The sequence below is a fragment of the Orcinus orca genome, chromosome 13 (genome assembly GCF_937001465.1).
Source record: "Orcinus orca chromosome 13, mOrcOrc1.1, whole genome shotgun sequence".
Taxonomy (NCBI): Eukaryota; Metazoa; Chordata; class Mammalia; order Artiodactyla; family Delphinidae; genus Orcinus; species Orcinus orca.
In genome coordinates, this window is record NC_064571.1 from 60,974,242 (window position 1) to 60,993,700 (window position 19,459).

General features: G+C 40.0%; 2 protein-coding genes across 5 annotated transcripts in view; one reads left to right on the forward strand and one right to left on the reverse strand.

Moving 5' to 3' along the window:
• Window positions 1-1,720: 1,720 nt before the first annotated feature.
• Window positions 1,721-17,876, reverse strand: LOC117199485 (uncharacterized). 2 transcript variants are annotated; one of them, XM_049696470.1, is made up of 4 exons: window positions 17,435-17,876; window positions 16,406-16,707; window positions 12,760-12,903; window positions 1,721-6,544 (listed from the first exon to the last, which is right to left on the reverse strand). In XM_049696470.1, the coding sequence occupies exons 1-3, from the start codon at window positions 17,661-17,663 to the stop codon at window positions 12,835-12,837; spliced, it is 600 nt and encodes a 199-aa protein (XP_049552427.1). In that variant the 5' UTR covers window positions 17,664-17,876; the 3' UTR covers window positions 1,721-6,544; window positions 12,760-12,834. The 2 variants fall into 2 exon arrangements, with proteins under 2 accessions (XP_049552427.1, XP_033275143.1); XM_033419252.2 differs by lacking the exons at window positions 1,721-6,544; window positions 12,760-12,903 and having other exon boundaries at window positions 12,910-16,707.
• HNRNPLL (heterogeneous nuclear ribonucleoprotein L like) overlaps window positions 16,706-19,459 on the forward strand; it is a 37,447-nt gene continuing 34,693 nt past the window's right edge. For 2 of the 3 annotated variants that reach the window (XM_033419247.2, XM_049696462.1), the window contains exon 1: window positions 16,706-17,261. In XM_033419247.2, coding sequence (XP_033275138.1) covers window positions 17,067-17,261 — 195 coding nt within the window. In that variant the 5' untranslated portion in view covers window positions 16,706-17,066. The remainder of the gene's footprint in view (window positions 17,262-19,459) is intronic. The other variant, XM_033419248.2, reaches the window with a different exon arrangement.

The following is a 19,459-nucleotide window of genomic DNA, read 5'->3' on the forward strand; positions in this document are numbered from 1 at the left end:
ATTAATTAATTAATTAATGAAAACCTTGAGGATATATAAAAAAAAAAGCTCTTCTTTTTTTAAAAAAAATATTTATTTATTTATTTGGTCTTAGTTGTGGCAGGCGGGCTCCTTAGCTGCGGCTCCAGGACTCCTTACTTGTGGCACGTGAATTCTTAGTTGCAGCATGCATGTGGGATCTAGTTCTCTGACCAGGGATCAAACCTGGGGCCCCTGCATTGGGAGCGTGGAGTCTTATCCATTGTGCCACCACACATTGAGGGAGTCCCTCAATGCTCTTCTTTATCAAGTGTTTAATCCAATTTTTTCCTGACTAGAAAAGAATATAATGGTTCCTTGTATGTAAATGATACCTAAAAATGGCCACCTATGAGAAAATAGAGTTTTACCTATCAGAAAATAGTCAACTTTTCTGAAATATTTATTTTATAAAGTGAGGACTGCCTAGGAAATATAAAACTGGGAAATGGCAAGGTATTTTTTTGTAAATCAGATGTAGTCTGAATGTTCTCACACCTAGTTAGCCCGTGGGAACCGAAAAAGTCACATCAACAATACATGCCCACCTAAAAGACTTCAATAACTTCTGCTCCCAAAATCTTCACCAGTTAATTCAGGAGCTGTGAGCGGGTTTCTTGCATGTGCTTAGGAACAAACCTGCTCATGTTCCTGTGGTGGCCCAATGTCCTGGTAGGAGTCCTTTGTTCAAAATCTGTTTGAAGAAGGCACCAACCCTGTTGCTGGGACCCGCCAGGTAAATTCTGCTTTTCTGCTGCAGGATCCTACATAGCACCTGCTGTACTTGCTTTGCTCCACCCATTCAGAAATGAAGACAATACCCCCAGCCCACTCTGTTCTTTATTACTTGGGTCTCAAAATAATACTGTACATGCCAAGTCTGACAAAATATCATGAGAAAGTTTCTTCAGTTTCGGATTCAGACTCTTCTTTGAGGGACCTAGTGGCTCAGGGTGGAGTAGAGGTGGAGGGGTGAGAGGCCATGCCTTCCACTCTGCTCTTTCTAGATTCTTGTTCACAGTCAACTCTCTTTTCCTTTCTTCCTCAGCTTTCAAATCCCCCAAGCCTCCAGGCATAACTCTCTGAGTCAACACCCCTGTGTTTGTTTACAGATTCAAATATAGGCCCCAGAACAGGAGACGGTGTATGTCAACCATTGCCCTCTCTGACGAAGCGTAGGTCCACTGGATCACCTGCTTCTCAGATAGATTGCTTTTCAGAATAATGTCATCAAAACTTTTAAAAATAGCTTTTAATCATCTGTACTAATGGATCAGGGGACAGAATGGCTATATAAATGTTGACAATGGTTTTATTCTTTCCTAATCCTACAGTGGTAGAGTAGCCTACACTCTTCTTTGTCCTATATTCTATACTAGCTGTGTTACTCAGCACATGTTCATAACTGAAGTTCTATTTCTTGTGCTCACTTCCATTAAATGAGAGAATGAATGCTGTAAAGTATTCTGCAAATGTTAGATGCTGTAATCCCTAATACATTTTTAACAAAATTGGGCATTGTCAAAATGTTTTCAGTAACTTTCCCATTGAAGCCAAACGTACAATAAGTTCTTACTCAAATCCAGTGATGGGGATTGGTCATGAAATAATTCTGAATTCATTTTTTTCTTGTATGAAGTTTCTTTCCTTTGAAATCAGTGGCAATTCTGAATGTGGGCTAAGTCCAAGAAGCATTCTGCAGAATAAGAATCACATCCAGTACTAATGAGTCATCCTGTCCTTCTTCCTTATCTGAATCACATATCAATTTGGCTTTATGGGTTTTTAAAAAATGATTTTGTAACCATCTAAATAAAGTTTCTTTTGATGATATGCTTATAGTGGGGAGATTAAAATTATCTCTAATAATGAAATGTATAATAATCTTTAAAGATTAAAACTCCTTAGAAGAGTTTGTGAATCATAACAGTACTTAATTTTATTTTAACCCTTGTGGTTAGGGCTCCATGCTTCCACTGCAGGAGGCACGCGTTCGATCCCTGGTTGGGGAACTAAGGTCCCACATGTCGCACAGCGCGGCCAAAAAAAGAGAAAAAAAAAGCCTTTAAAATTTTTTCCAAATATCCTTCCAGCTTTGTCTATACGTGCATATATTTTATATAACTGTGATCACAGAATATACACTATACATGTAGTTCATCTAATGAGGATTCTCAAACACGGGTGATTCCCCCCGCCCCCCCCCCAGACAGTTGGAAATGTCTGGAGACATTTTTGATTGTCCCTACTAGGGGCAGGAGTGCACTACTGGCATTTTGTGGGTAGAAGCCAAGAATGCTGCTAAACATACTACAATGTATAGCCCCCTCTCAAAAAAAGAATTATCCAATCCAAAATGTCAACAGTGCCAAGATTAAGAAACCCTCATACACACACATTTGTATTATGCTTTTTTTGGTATTACGCTTTTTTTAACGCTTTTTAAAACTTTGTTAATACAGCCTTTTTTATAAAAAGATTCTTGTAATTATCCCTTACTTTATCTATTTGACAATCATAATTTATCTAATAATTTCCCCTCTCTCAGATGTAAATAATGTTATGAACACCTTCATACATACAGCTTCTAAATTAGTTTGGATTAAACTTAAATTCTCATGAGTAAAATTACTTTGATAAATGGTATTATCATTTTATTGCTCAAACTTGGTATAGGGACCTTATAAACATTAACTTGGGCAAAACACATTCATTATTAATTGCTTATTAAAGAGAAATAAAGTTTGCCTTTAATTACTGTTTCTAATGCTATAACTTTGTAAGTGGGAAGTAATGGTGCTGGGGGAGGATTATGTCTGACAGTTTTAGCTTTTTGAATAGGCAATGTGATTTCAGGAGCAGAGGATATCTCTTTATCCATTTTTTTTTTTCTCTTTCTTTTTTTTTTTCTCTTTTTTTCTCTTTATCCATTTTTATGTTCCCCACTATTTTTTGAAATCTCACTTAAGTCTGTGTGTGTGGGGGGGAAGGTAACCATGTGCCTTAGCCTCCTTTAAAACATAAATACAGGGAATTCCCTGGCGGTCAAGTGGTTAAGACTCCGTGCTTCCACTGCAGGGGGCGTGGGTTCGATCCCTGGTTGGGGAACTAAGATCCTCGTGCTTTGTGTTCCCATAAAACCATTAGCATTCATGTTGTGATTGGTTCTTATAGTTATCATTATACTTAATGATTTAAGAATTGTTGCTCTTTTTATCATACTCTGCTAGAAATATCTCCTAAGGGTGGTGGTAGAAGCCAAGATATTAAAGGTCTGGGAACAAACACATGGCTCTTTCTCTCAGCCAGCATGAAAAAGCACTCTCTAGCAAGATAATATTGGTTTTTGTTTAATTTAACAGGGACACAAGGCATTAAAAATTAATGAACTGATTGAAAAAAATTTTTTTTTTTTTCGGTACGCGGGCCTCTCACTGTTGTGGCCTCTCCCGTTGCGGAGAACAGGCTCCGGACGCGCAGGCTCAGCGGCCATGGCTCACGGGCCTAGCCACTCCGCGGTATATGGGATCCTCCCTTACCGGGGCACGAACCCGTGTCTCCTGCATCGGCAGGCGGACTCTCAACCACTGCGCCACCAGGGAAGCCCGACTGATGAATTTTTAATAACTAGGGAATACATATACATGGCACAAAAGCTGAAAAGTATAAAAGAATGTATCAAGTTTTTTTCAAACTGGGATTTCCAGCAATCTAGTTTCCCTCTCTGGAGGGACTAACACGGATATGCTAGGTATAGGCTAGAAACTGCCATAAACAACAGGTCCCCAAATAAGGCACACAGGCAAAATAGAAGTTCATCTCTCTCATGTAACAGTCTGGAAGTACATGGGGATGGCGCTGCTCCATAAACATCATCCCAGGATCTGGTGCCTTCAATCTTGCTATTCTGCTCTCCCTTTTAGTGTTGCACATGGTGGAAGCTAACTCAGCGCCACATCTGTACTCCAGGATCAGGAAGGGAAAGAAAGGTCATGGAAATCAAACAATTTCTTTTTAAGCAAATGGTGCAGAAGTTGCACCGTCATTTCTACTTATATTCCATTGGCAAGAACTTTTTTATATGGCCATGCCAACTGCAAGGGAGGCTGGGGAATGAAGTTTTTAGCTGGGTGGCTGTACGCCTAGCTGAAAATGCAGAAGAGAGCTTAATTTGTAGCTATGGGGGTCTATAAATAAGAATCCTTTCATAATGTGGCAATGGTGTCAACTGGATTATGAATCATTGAATCTGTCCCAGTAGTGAACTGTGAAGTCTGGCATGTCACAACTATATCTCTCAAAAATACCGGGAGATAAAGTAAACAGCAATCAACAGAGACTTGATGATTCAATACAGTTCATTTCTAGATTGTCTTCTTTAACCCATTCTTCTCTTTCTTATATTTGAACCTCTAAGACTGGGGCATGATAGTCTAGAGGTCACTGGCAATCCAATCTTCCTTCTCCACTACAACACCTGGCAGAGTTAATCTTTTAAAGTTGTGAAGTAGGTGAAATTTATCTCTGGTGATCTTAGCTTTCCTTGCCCTCCTTCCCTTGACATACAATACCCAAGGTGCCATGACCATTCAGAACCCCACACCATAGTACATACAAGACTGCTCTCCATGTAAGGCTGTGGTTACAAAATTCTCTTCTTTGCTCACCTGACAATTACCCCCTTAGTATTCCACCTCCAGCTGGTTGATAGTATTGAGAAATGGGGGTATAAAAGGGGTTTAAGGAGTGGTCGAAATGTTACCACTTGTGAAAAGAACTCAATTTGATTAGGTAGAACTGTTGCCTTACCTAGTTTAAAATGACTTGAGTTTGTCTTACTGTTTCCAGGACAAAACCAAAAAAACAAAACAAAACAAAACCAAAACCAAAAAAACCCCACAACCCTCCCAAACATATATTTATACACAAACACACATGTATCTATCTATCTGTCTATTAAGATGTCTGAATTGTACAGGTACACATTGGTATTTATGCAGAAACATTTCTAAATACCATTTTTGTAAATTTTCACTTCTTTTCACTTTGCTTTTCAAAAGCATTGCACTGTGGAAACAATCAAGCAGATTGACTTCCTTCTCCCTTCCTATGGTCATTCTGGTGTCATTGGCAGAACAGCTGAAGCCATCTTAAGATTTGCTTTCAGAATGAGATAACATACTGTATTAGTACTTTCTTTTCTCACTGTACATCTTTATTACAAGATGTAAATCAACTATACTTCAATAAAAAAAAATTATTACAACAGTTAATTTGGTGATATGTAAGTTGATTATTTCTATTTTTAGTTCTCTTAATTTGTTGAAAGAATACTTAATATTAAAAAAAAAATCTGTGACTAATAAAAGATTCCACAAAGAGCATATATACTGGCCAATACTTGACCAAGACTCAATAATGGACATATTTATTCAAACATTTATTCAAATGCTTCCCACATCACAGCACAGGTAGAAAATATTAATATTGCACACTGATGTAAGCTGGAGCCATCTGGTCTGGAGGCTCTGCCTGCACCTGGCCTAACCTAACTGCCCCTAGTGTTGAAGGGAATCATTATCTCAGCATACTCCATTCATTGGGCAACCTGGTTGGACAGGGCTTATAAAATGGTATTCAAAATGTGGTCTTCATATCAGCAGCATCAGCATCACCTGGGAGCTTGTTAGAAATGCAGAATCACAGGCTCTATTCCAATTTACTGAATCAGAATCTGCATTATCGTAAGATTCCCAGGTGATTTATGTGCACATTAAAGTTTGAGAGTACTGATCTAGAAAATAGTGGGTAATAATACTAGATAGATGGGAGGCAAAATAGCCAATCATTAAAATGTTTTTTCCCTTGCAAGAAGTTGTGCTAAAATGGCCTGCCTGGGATCTGAGATTTGATCATACAATTTTTCTGTCATCATGGAGCTTTATATATATATAAATTATATATACATATATTACATATATGTATAATTTCAGTGTTCTATAAATGTGCAGCACAAAATGCATGGTCTACTTAAACCAAACATTCATTTTTTTTAGGTGAGTATGGAACATAAACAGGCTTGCACCTAACAGCCATTTCATCCTCCTTCAAGCTTCAAGTATGCTTCCTGTAGGGCAGAGGACTGGTAAGCCAAAAATCACATTCTCCAGACTCTGTTGCAGCTAGTTTTATGGAAGTATGTAGGTTTCAACAAACAAACACTTTCGTGTAAGATCTGGAAGTCTGTTTCTCTGATAGGCATAGCTGTGGAGAAAATTTTTTCTTCTGTATCAGAGATAACAGAGTTCTCATTGTTCAGTCATTAGCTTTGTGAACATCAAGAAGCATGGGTGGTGCATCCATTTTGCTGGTTCAGATTACAGTTGGTAAGGTGTGACTCTGGAGCTGGCTGTGGAAGTGGCAGCTTCTTGATTCTGGTAGCTTCCAGACAGTGGCTGTGGTGTCGTAGTTCTGAAGATGTCAGGTTCTCAATGAGGAAGAGCACAGCTCTTTTGGTATCTTAGTTCTGAGGTGTGGTTTTGAGAATTGTTCCATTAATATTCTCAATTATTCTCTTCAAGTGTATTAATACTTCCTGCTAAAACTAACTGGAGTATATTCTGTTCTCTGCAACCAAACTTTGACTGATATAATCTGCTCAATATGTTTTCAAGACCACTCATTTTTCATTGATTTATTTAGCAAATATTTATTGAAGGCCTTCTCTGAACAAGTGTTGAGATATATATTAAATATATATATTTTTTCAGATGTGTAAAACAATAGTTTTAGTTCACACAAATTACATGTTGCTTTAAAAATTATATTTCCAGCAAAGTAGTTCCATCCAAATAGAGCAAAAAAATTAAAAGTTCCATTTCCAATCTAATCACCATGGATAGTTCATATGTCCTCATTGGTATAATGAAAAGATGATGGGGGGACTTCCCTGGTGGCACAGTGAATAAGACTCTGCGCTCCCAATGCAGGGGCCCAGGTTCGATCCCCGGTCAGGGAACTAGAGATCCCGCATGCATGCTGCAACTAAGAGTTCGCATGCCACAACTAAGGAGCCCAGGAGCCACAACTAAGGAGCCCGACTGCCGCAACTAAGACCCCACGCAACCAAATAAATAAATAAATATTAAAAAAAAAAGAAAGAAAAGATGATGAGAATTTAGAGACAAAAGATTAGTCTTTCCAAACTTCATCTAACAAATGGAGGCAGAAAGGACCTACCCTACCTCATAAGGTTTCTGTGAGAATCAAATGAGGGAAAGTATGTGAAACTGCTTTATACATTGTAAAGGGCTACACAGTGCTGGTTATTTATAATTAGTAATAATAGTAACTTTATCCTACAAAGTTTTCAACATTGGATGCTTATGATAGCACCTTTAAAGACAACTATTTTTGTTTGCCTAATTCTCAATTCAGTGCAAATTCTGATTTTCATATAAAGGTGTTCTTAAAGATAAATCAGAGAGTGCCTACTCACTTTGGGAAAGGAATTTTCACTTTTGAAAAATATTCACAGTAGGAAATCTTTCATTAAATGTGCCTCTGTCTCACATTTAATACAATTGTTTATTTACAAATTTAAATAATACACATTTTGGTACATTCAGTGCACAAAATGAGCTATATTTGTTTAGTTGTGTGAAAAACAGAATTATATCTTACAAATGATCTCATTTCAAATATGGGTAAGGAGCAAATCAAATTACAGATCAGTCTCTGAGACACCTACATAGTCATAATTTGCCATGTTCACATGCTTTATTTTATGCGCTTCTTTTTCTTGAGCTATGTGAAAGAGAAGCTTGATCTAGATCAAGAAGTGTCTAGTTAGGGCCTCCTATGTACCAGGCAGTGTTTTAGGTTTTGAAGACACCAAGATGAATGAGATACAGTCATCCCCTATGTTACAGTTCAGTCCAGCAATGTCCAAAGCAGCAGCCAATTGTATATGTAGCCATAGATCACAAGTGTGGCTAGTGTGACTCAGAAACTAAATTTTACATTTTATTTAATTTAAATTAATTTAAATAGCCATGTGTGACTAGTGGTCACCGTGTTGGAGAGCACAGGTCTAGGCCAAACCCAATAGCTAACTTGTGGTTACCAAAAAAATAAATAAATATAAGATGCATGGGCAAGACCCTTTTCTTCTGTCTTAAAATAAAGGTGGCCTATTAATTTTCTGGTCTTAGGGGTGGGGGTGGGGAAAGTGCTGCAATGGTTTGGAAAAGTATATAGCAACAAGAGAAAGTTATACAATTCTGTTTAAAATCTGTTCTCTTTGATTAAAATATCCCCTAACATGTCTAGAATGAAAGACATTGCCAGGCCAAGAAAGCTAAAGACAACAAAGGTCAAAAAACTGAGGTCTAATTCCATCCAAAAACAACAGAATATACTTCCTTCTCAAGTGCTCATGGAACATTCTCCAGGATAAATCATATCTAGGGTCACAAATCAAGCCTTGGTAAATTTAAGAAAATTGAAATTGTATCAAGTATCTTTTCTGACCACAACGCTATGAGACTAGATATCAGTTACAGGAAACAAACTGTAAAAAATACAAACACATGGAGGCTAAACAATACGCTACCAAATAACCAAGAGATCACTGAAGAAACCAAAGAGGAAATCAAAAAATACCTATAAACAAATGACAATGAAAACACAATGGCCCAAAACATATGGGATGCAGCAAAAGCAGTTTTAAGAGGGAAGTTTATAGCAATACAATCCTACCTCAAGAAACAAGAAAAATCTCAAATAAAAAAATCTAACATTAACACCTAAAGGAACTAGAGAAAGAAGAACAAACAAAACCCAAACTTAGTAGAAGAAAAGAAATCATAAAGATTAGAGCAGAAATAAATGAAATAGGAACAATGAAAACAATAGTAAAGATCAACAAAACTAAAAGCTGGTTCTTTGAGAAGATAAACAAAATTGATAAACCGTTAGCCAGACTCATCAAGAAAAAAAGGGAGAAGACTCAAATCAACAGAATTAGAAATGAAAAAGGAGAAGCAACAAATGACACTGCAGAAATACAAAGGATCATGAGAGATTACTACAAGCAATTATATGCCAATAAAATGGACAACCTGGAAGATATGGACAATTTCTTAGAAAAGCACAACCTTCCGAGTCTGAACCAGGAAGAAATAGAAAATATCAACAGACCAATCACAAGCACTGAAATTGAAACTGTGATTAAAAATCTTCCAACAAACAAAAGCTCAGGACCAGATGGATTCACAGGCAAATTCTATCAAACATTTAGAGAAGAGCTAACGCCTATCCTTCTCAAACTCTTCCAAAATACAGCAGAGGGAGGAACACTTCCAAACTCATTCTATGATGCCACCATCACCCTGATACCAAAACCAGACAAAGATGTCACAAAAAAAGAAAACTACAGGCCAATATCACTGATGAACACAGATGTGAAAATCCTCAACAAAATACTAGGAAACAGAATCCAGCAGCACATTAAAAGGATCATACACTATGATCAAGTGGGGTTTATCCCAGGAATGCAAGGATTCTCCAATATATGCATATCAATCAATGTGATAACCATATTAATAAATTGAAGGATAAAAACCATATATCATCTCAATAGGTGCAGAAAAAGCTTTTGACAAAATTCAACACCCATTTATGACAAAAACTCTCCAGAAAGTAGGCAGAGGGAACTTTCCTCAACATAATAAAGGCCATATATGACAAACCCATAGCCAACATTGTTCTTAATGGTGAAAAACTGAAACCATTTCCACTAAGATCAGGACCAAGATAAGGATGTCCACTCTCACCACTATTATTCAACACAGTTTTGGAAGTTTTAGCCACAGCAACCAGAGAAGAAAAAGAAATAAAAGGAATCCAAAGCAGAAAAGTAGAAGTAAAACTGTCACTGTTTGCAGATGACATGATACTATACATAGAGAATCCTACAGATGCTACCAGAAAACTGTTAGAGCTAATCAATGAATTTGGTAAAGTAGCAGAATACAAAATAAATGCACAGAAATCTCTTGCATTCCTATACATTAATGATGTATCATCTGAAAGAGAAATTAAGGAAACACTCCCATTTACCATTGCAACAAAAAGAATAAAATACCTAGGAATAAACCTACCTAAGGAGACAAAAGACCTGTATGCAAAAAACTATAAGACACTGATGAAAGAAATTAAAGATGAAACAAACAGATGGAGAGATATACCATGTTCTTGGATTGGAAGAATCAATATTGTGAAAATGACTATACTACCCAAAGCAATCTACAGATTCCATGCAATCCCTATCAAACTACCAATGGCATTTTTCCCAGAACTAGAACAAAATATTTTGCAATGTGTATGGAAACAAAAAAGATCCCAAATAGCCAAAGCAATCTTGAGAAAGAAAAACGGAGCTGGAGGAATCAAGCTCCTGGACTTCAGACTACACTACAAAGCTACAGTAATCAAGACAGTATGGTACTGGAACAAAAACAGAAATACAGATCAATGGAACAGGATAGAAAGCCCAGAGATAAACCCACGCACATATGGTCACCTTATATTTGATAAAGGAAGCAAGAGTATACAATGGAGAAAAGACGACCTCTTCAATAAGTGGTGAACAGCTACATGTAAAAGAATGAAATTAGAACACTCCCTAACACCGTACACAAAAATAAACTCAAAATGGATTAAAGACCAAAATGTAAGGCCAGACACTATCAAATTCTTAGAGGAAAACATACGCAGAACACTCTATGACATAAATCACAGCAAGATCCTTTTTGACCCACCTCCTAGAGTAATGGAAATAAAAACAAAAATAAACAAATGGAACTTAATGAAACTTCAAAGCTTTTGCACAGCAAAGGAAACCATAAACAAGACAAAAAGACAACCTGAAGAATGGGAGAAAATATTCGCAAACGAAGTAACTGACAAAGGATTAATCTCCCAAATATACAAGCAGCTCATGCAGTTCAATATCAAAAAAACAAACAACCCAATCCAAAAACGGGCAGAAGACCTAAACAGACATTTCTCCAAAGAAGATATACAGATAGCCAACAAACACATGAAAGGATGCTCAACATCACTAATCATTAGAGAAATGCAAATCAAAACTACAATGAGATATCATCTCACACCAGTCAGAATGGCCATCATCAAAAAATCTACAGACATTAAATGCTGGAGAGGGTGTGCAGAAAAGGGAACCCTCTTGCACTGTTGGTGGGAATGTGAATTGGTACAGCCACTATGGAGAACAGTATGGAGGTTCCTTAAAAAACTAAAAATAGAACTACCATACGACCCAGTAATCCCACTACTGGGCATATCCCCTGACAAAACCAGAATTCAAAAAGAGTCATGTACCACAGTGTTCACTGTAGCACTATTTACTGTAGCCAGGACATGGAAGCAGCCTAAGTGTCCATCGACAGATGAATGGATAAAGAAGATGTGGTACATATATACAATGGGATATTACTCAGTCATAAAAAGAAATGAAATTGAGTTATTTGTAGTGAGGCGGATGGACCTAGAGTCTGACATACAGAGTGAAGTAAGTCAGAAAGAGGAAAACATATATCGTATGCTAACTAAAAAATAATCTAAAAAAAAAAATCTAAAAAAAAAATAGTTCTGTAGAACCTAGGGGCAGGACAGGAATAAAGACACAAACATAGAGAATGGACCTGAGGACATGGGAAGGGGGCAGGGTAAGCTGGGAAGAAGTGAGAGAGTGGCATTGATATATATACACTACCAAATGTAAAATAGCTAGTGGGAAGCAGCCGCATGGCACAGGGAGATCAGCTTTGTACTTTGTGACCACTTTGTACTTTTAGAGGTGTGGAATAGGGAGGGTGGGAGGGAGACGCAAGAGGGAGGGGATATGCGGATATATGTATACGTACAGCTGATTCACTTCGTTATACAGCAGAAACTAATACAACAATGTAAAGCAATTATACTCCAATAAAGATGTTAAAAATAATAATAATAATTGTGGAAAAAAAAAAACAACTGAGGTCTAAACAACCTAGTTTAGGGAGTTCCCTGGCGGTCCAGTGGTTAAGACTCTGAGGTTCCACTGCAGGGGGCAAGGGTTTGATCCCTAGTCCAGGAAATAAGGTCCCACATGCCACATGGCATGGCCAAAAATATTTTTTTAATTTTAAAAATAAAAAATAAAACCCTAGTTTATGTGTTATCGTTAGCATTCCTTGTCATTTTTATACTGGTCTCAACATCGACAATCAGGCAAGGATGAGGTTATTAGTGACTTGCTTACCATGGAAACTTCCTTGATGGGGGGGGGGGGGGGGCCATACCCAAGATATTTTTTTACTCAAATTTAAAAAGAAAAGGAGAACTGAGAGCTCATATAACAAAAAGTTATTACATACTACTGATCACTTATAATTGGGAGTGGTCTGTAGCACTTAATACATTTTTGTTAAACGTTTCAGCAGCTACCGGTTAATTTTACCTATATTTTCATATGCAAGATGAATTTACTTTGATAAATTCTATTTACTCTAAACAGTGGATGCTATGATTTTACTCTTTTTATTTATTACAATTATTTTTAAAGATGTCTAAACACTATCAATTTATATGAGTCAAAGAGAAAGGTGAAAATAAATATTATTTCTAAGACTAAAGGTAAGTGGTTATAACTGATAACAAGGATATGAATTTTACCTGTCATTGTCTGGTCATATACCAGATATCCTTCTAGGGTCAATATATTTATTTTTGCAGATCTGTCACAAATTATTATTTTTTTGAAGAGGTCAAACACAGTGGCAGCTCCAGACCCAAAGCAGATGTGCCTGATAACAGCATCTGAAAGAGAATACCATTGTGGTTACACTTGACTACACAGTGAGCTAATAGTGCTTGAGGCACTTCCTGCAGGGTGCAGCCTCCTGGAACCTGGTGTCTTATCACCATAACTAATCAAATGTGGACTGAATTAAAGGGGCTAGTTTGGGTAAAAGCACCATAGTGCTCCTTCTTGGTGATCTCTAACAAGGAAAGTGGTATCATCACAAATAGTATACTCTGGATTTGACAAACTTTCATAGGAACTAATTGATTCGTCTCTGAATGGACTTTGTTCTAAGCTGGATTTCATGTTAAACATGTCTTAATTAAAATACATCTCTAGGGTTCCAATCCTTTGGAAATATTGCTCACAAGTAAGCTGAAGGTTTTATTTGATTTTTGCAGAAGGTGAGGCAGGAAACAAAAGTTTTGTATATTAAGTGAAATAGCAATATTGGAAATTGAGTTTGGGTATGAATATCTTATAATTTGCATCTCTAGTTGTTCAAACGATGCATCCATCAGAAAATGGTGAGAATTTCCTTTTTATTTCTGGGCCTTGTCTATAGAAATTACATTTTAAAATGAACACTAAAACAGTGTATTATATTTAAAATTTCCTATGGAAGCTAATTGAATTTCATTATACCAACGAAAACACTGATAATTATAACCTATTTATGCCTTCCCAGAGTTACAGCTGTATAAGCCCTAGTAGAAATTAATGAATGAATAAGTATCATGATAAATGATTCTAAATTTGATCTGTATGTCCGTGGCAGTAAACAATGCAATACTTAAATCATCATTCTTCTCTACGAAGAGTACTGGCTCTGGAATCGGATGCTTGGGTTCCAGTCCTGGCTCTCTAGTTTACTAACTGTGGCTCTAGGGCAGGTCTCTTAACTTCTCCTAGACTTTCTATAATTGTACAACGGCCATAGTAATAATAATGCCTCTGGCTTTTGTCAGAATTTATTGACATGACACTTGCAGTGGTTAGCACAGTGCCTGGCACATTGTAAGTGGCTGCTGTTATTACATGTATGTTAGATGTGCCTTGTAGCCTCTCTTGGGTATGTGCCCTGTTTCCTCAACCTGATGGCAAGCTTTGAGAAGACAGATACCAGGGACTTCCCTGGTGGTGCAGTGGTTAAGAATCCGCATGTCAATGCAGGGGACACGGGTTCGAGCCGTGGTCGGGGAAGATCCCACATGCCGCGGAGCAACTAAGAAGTAGCCCCGCTTGCTGAAACTAGAGAGAGCCCGCGCGCAAGCCCGCGCAGCAACCAAGACCCAACGCAGCCAAGAATAAAAATAAATTAATTAATTTAAAAAAAGAAGACAGAAGCCAGCTCATATTATTTTTCTAGTCTCTTCATTGCCCAGCACAATGTCTTATAAATTACTTTACATAGGTCAGCAATGAGGTTTAAAACTGAAGGGCAATTTGGGGCTAGATTATAAAGGACCTTGACTATCAGTTTCCCTAGACCTTCGCTGGAGCTCTCTCTCACTCTAGTATAACCCCTAAGTCCCCTTCGAGCTGCTGCATCAATGGGAATTCATGGCTGATTGCCTACCCCAATCAACAGCAGCCAATCCAATCAAGCATTCAGACAATTTACCAAAGGCCTGAGGCTGTATGTACAGTAGTGCAAAAAAGAGATTCCAGGTTGAGCTAAGTAACTGATTATTTGCACGCATTTAGGAGCTGTTTCTGAGTTTTAAAGGCATTTCTGGCTAACTGGGAAGTGTGTAATTTCTTGATCTCATCTAAGTTAAATCGTGCAGAATATAATTTATGCCCTCCTTATTTAGCTCTTCTCATGTTTTAGTGATGAGCTAGTTAGCCTTTTCCATATCTAAGAAATTACTGTCACTGAACAATTCATCTGCAATAAGCTCAAAGGTCAATGTACTAACGGATGAGTTTTAAACAAGCTTCCTGAGTTTTACTTCTTAGTCTTTTAAATTAACAATTTGATTTGAGCTGTCCGAAAAAAGAATTAAGTTTAATACTAGTACGTATTGACTCTAACCTACTTTTAGTGAAGTAAACGCTGAGTATAGTAGCAAGGTTCAGCAAGGCTGGGCTTCCTTACCAATTGATTGGTGTGAGAGCTGCATTTTAACCTGGTATAATCCATAGGTTGGATGCAGGCTTTGAGAATTTTAAATATTTTCACTATCACACAAAATATTTGGGAAGTTTGTACAAGGCCGTTCAGCTCTGCTCACTGCTCCCAGTGCTCTGGCAACATTTCCTCATCTGCACCCAGCTCTGCAGCTCCCTCTTTGATACTTCTACTTCCATTTTATCATAATTTAGAAAAATAAAATTCGAATTGTTTTTTAGTTCTATTTTGTCAGTGTACACCTGCAGGCGCACACGAATTTGATTATAGCTGTACGGTGTTGTAAAGAAGCTTGCAAATGGATTCCGAAACGACAGGCAGTGTAAATTATAAAAGTAACAAAACAAACGTAGGTTAAAGCACTGTCAGCAATAAATACAAATGGCTTTTGGGGGGGAGGAAATAGCTTTGGAAAGAAGCGACAATAGGCTGGGGGAGAGAAAAATCCACCCCATTAGGAAAGGAAGAGCCACACTTAGGGACGCATCTGAGGGACAAGGACATTAGAAACACTTAAGTGACTCTTGATCCTCGGCAATCCTCCAAGGGTTAGAGTCACAGAGGGCAGCTAGGTTGCATGAGATCTGCCAGTTCCTCTTCTGACACTGGACCTTTATTTCCCAAGGCCCACTCGTTCAGCCTTGTTGAGCAGGGAACTTGCGCCCGGGACTGTACAGGAACTGGGTTTGCAAAGATGAAAAGAGCACACACAGTTCCTGTCTCCAAACGCTTCTAGTCTTGAAAAAAAGAACATCCTAGTAGGTGGGTATAAAGGGCCCTGTTGCAAAAAGAGAGGGCAGTAACTAGAAGCTCGCGGAGGCCTCAGGGCTCCACAGAGGAAATGAGCTGTGTGTGGTCCAAAGGACAAACACTTTTGATAGGCTTTCATATCTTTCAAAAATAAATGATGTGAAATAAATAGATCGCCTAGAAAGGAAGGGGTTGGCATGCAGGAAGAAACTTTATGTGGAAGGTTTAAAACACATTTAATGGGAGCTGGGACTTGATACAAGTCTCCCGTAATTGTCAGGAAAGAAGGGTCCAGAAGACCCGAGTGCTAACCGATCAAACGAGCGGCTTTCTTCACACTTGCACCTCAGTAAATGTTGAGTGTTCTGTAATATCTACTTAGGGGCGGGGAGAGAGTCCATCCACTTGTATCAGATTTTGCACACAACATAGGGAGAAGGCTACTTTCACGATTCTAATCCCTTTTCTCCCCTCACAGCCTGTAGTTTCAGGGCTGCCAGATGTCTCTGCAGGGATTTTCTCTTTTGAAGAGAAGTAATAAAAGCATTTAAATTAACGGGAGGGCGGTTAACACCGCAGTCCTGGACCCACCGCACGCCTCCTAGTCCGCCGGGGTTCACTCCGCGCCTCACCTCCAGTTGGCCCAACAGCGCTAATGGCCGTCGGGTAGCCACGGCTCCAGATCCGCACAGTGCGGGCATTGAGCGGTCAGGACTAGCAAACCAGCTGAGAGGTCGGAAGGTGCAGGGAGAGGGGCGAGGCCGGGCCGTGGGCGGCTTTTGACGAACAGCCCTTGCAGCCAATTGGAAGCCTGGTCGACTTTTCTCTCTGCCAATAGGGAGCGAGGCCCGGGCTTGGGGGGGGGTGCTTCCCGCGGGCTGAGGCTGGATTCGATCCTGCACGGCGGCCGCGAAGGTGGGGGTGGAGGCTCGGCCTGGGCGGCGAGGAGTGGATTAGGGGAGGAGGGAAGACCGGAAGCCACGGTCGCGTCCCCATCCTTAGATTTGCTCCCCGGGACTGGGAGCAGAGACGGAGGAGGAGGGAGAGGCTGAATGTTGGCTCCGTGATAAAGGGGAGCGGCCGCTCCGGAGCCTCCTCCCGGGGCGCCCTCCTCATCCCGCGCACTCTCTGCACCCACCCGGCTTCTGGGCGCGCGGCCCACGCGGACAGGCGGCCCGCGCAGACCTTCGCTGAAGAGGCGCTGCCCGCGACGGGGACTGGCCGGCGGCGTCCGCGGCCCGCGCCCCGCCGCCACCCCCACCCGTTAGCCGGCCGGTCCCTCCGGCCGCCGCCATGTCCTCTTCTTCATCCTCCCCCAGGGAGACGTACGAGGAGGATCGGGAGTACGAGAGCCAGGCCAAGCGCCTCAAGACTGAGGAGGGGGAGATCGACTACTCGGCCGAGGAAGGCGAGAACCGCCGGGAAGCGACGTCCCGGGGCGGGGGCGATAGCGGCGGCGGTGGCGGCGGCCGGAGCTTCTCACAGCCGGTAACAAAGCGCGGCGCCCCGACCGCCGTGCCTGGCGGCTCCCCGGGAAGCAGGGCCCAGCGGCAGGGACTCGGCCTCGGGGCCTCCCGCCCTCCTCGTTTTCCCTTTTCGCTGCGCTGATCGGGTCGGGAAGCGCCGGCTCTTCTTTTTGGGGCTTTTATTCTTCGCCCTACCTGTTTCCAGCAACCCGACCGCGGATCCGGTCCCGGCCTGGCCGCAGGCCCCGCAGCGAGTCCTCTGCCGGCCCGAACTTGGGGAGGGTCGCGGGGCGGGGGCGGCGGGGAGGCGTTGCTTCCGCTCCGGGGGGCTCTGGTGCGCGATTAGCCCTTTGTTAGTTTTCACTCCTCGGGCGGCTGGCCGGCGTCTGACTACCCGCTCCCTTGAGCCCCCCGCCCGCAGCATCCGCGCGCTGGTCACAATCACGGGATGGTGGCATTGGTTCCGCCCAGGGCTCTCTTCGCCTGGGTCCTGAGGAGAGCCGCCGCTAAGTGACAAATTAAGCTCTGGGGCTCACCGCCCAGTTCCCCTGAAGGTTTAATTAAAAATTTTTTACTCTTGGCAGGCCTGGCGCGCACGCTTTGCTCCCCAGTTTCCTGATGATTCCTTAGTATAGTGTTTAGCTCTTCGGTTAAAAATAAAATGCGTTGGCAGGTGTTCGCACACGCCTACTTACAAGTAAAACGAAATCTTAAAATCACCTCAGTTCTTCATGGGCAGTGTGTTCCCAATTCGTTCCACAAAAAGAACTGAACTCAGGACTGCATCAAACACACGTTCCTAGATTCTTGTTTCTCTCATCAGAAAGCTTAGATGGAGGCAGAAGGAATGTGAAAATCGTTTTTTCCACAGCAAGTGGCAACTCAGCTTCAGCTGGATGGAAACTAAGGAAACAAAGCAAAGGAAACGTTTTTGCCCTTTTTGGTGCACTTAAGCTGTTTTAATGACTGGATGTTCTTTAAACATTTAACACATTCTAATTGTGATTTTTTTTAAGGCAAACTTAACCCGAAATTTACGAAATAGTGCACATATATTCTAATATTAGATTAAAATGTTTTTCACCTTTAATAAGAGGGAAATTAGAAGTCTTTTAGCTCTTGTTTGCATTTTAATGTAAAAAATTCTGGTCAGTAATCCCCCGTGTTAGAGTTTACAAATACGATAATGTTGCAACACATTTTAGAAAGGAGCTTCTTCTTTCTCTAAATAAAAGTTTATTTTTTAAGTGAAATTTTATTTTTATTTATAATATTTATTTTTTTGGCTGCACTGCTCTGCATGTGGGATCTTAGTTCCCTGACGAGGGATCGAACCCGTGTCCCCCTGCAGTGGAAGCACAGAGTCCTAACCACTGGACCCAGGGAATTCCCAAAATAGTTTTATTATGGCTAGATATTGCTTTCTCCTTCTGTTCCTGAATATTTGGAGTATTCAAAATGCAACTTGAAAGTGTGAATAAAGAAAGTGCATTTTTTCTTAGGAAGTTTCAGTTCAAAGCTAACTCCATTGTGGAAATTGAAAACACAATTGGAATATTGGACTCTTATAACTGATATTTAGATGCATTGGATCAGTGTATTTCTTTTGCCAAAAATTTGCTCAAGTTTTTATGCAGTAGCATGAAATGTCTTACATTAAGTGTCTTGGAAAGATACTTTAACCAGTTTACAAAAGTTGTTTTTGAAAACATTAAATATTAAGCCAATAGTATTATTTTGGATGTTGGGAAGAAAATAATGTATAATTAATACATCCAAAGTGAATTGTATTTAGCAGTGGAAATAGCACTGGACAGGTCTTGGGGAGAGTCAGGAGTCTTAGCTAGCATACAGTCTGTGTGACCTTGGGAAAGTCAGTTAACTACTGTTCTGAGTTCTCTTACAATGTAAAATGTGAAAGTTGAACTTCACGTTTTCCATACCTGAAGTTGTAGTTCAGTGATTAATGTCATGCAGCTTTTAAATTACCCAGGCAGGAACTAATGTATGCAGATTGAGTTATAAATTCAAATTTTGTTTATCTTATTGCTGTTTTTTCTTAGGAGCGGGTGAATTGCTTTTATTTAACAGTAGAACCAGTATTGTACTGTGAAATCTAATGAAGGATTATTTTTCCTGTTTTTAAACATTTTTCTTCGTGTAATTTTGGGTACTTGTTTGAAATCATTGCAACTATGGAAACCTGTGCATAATAAATTT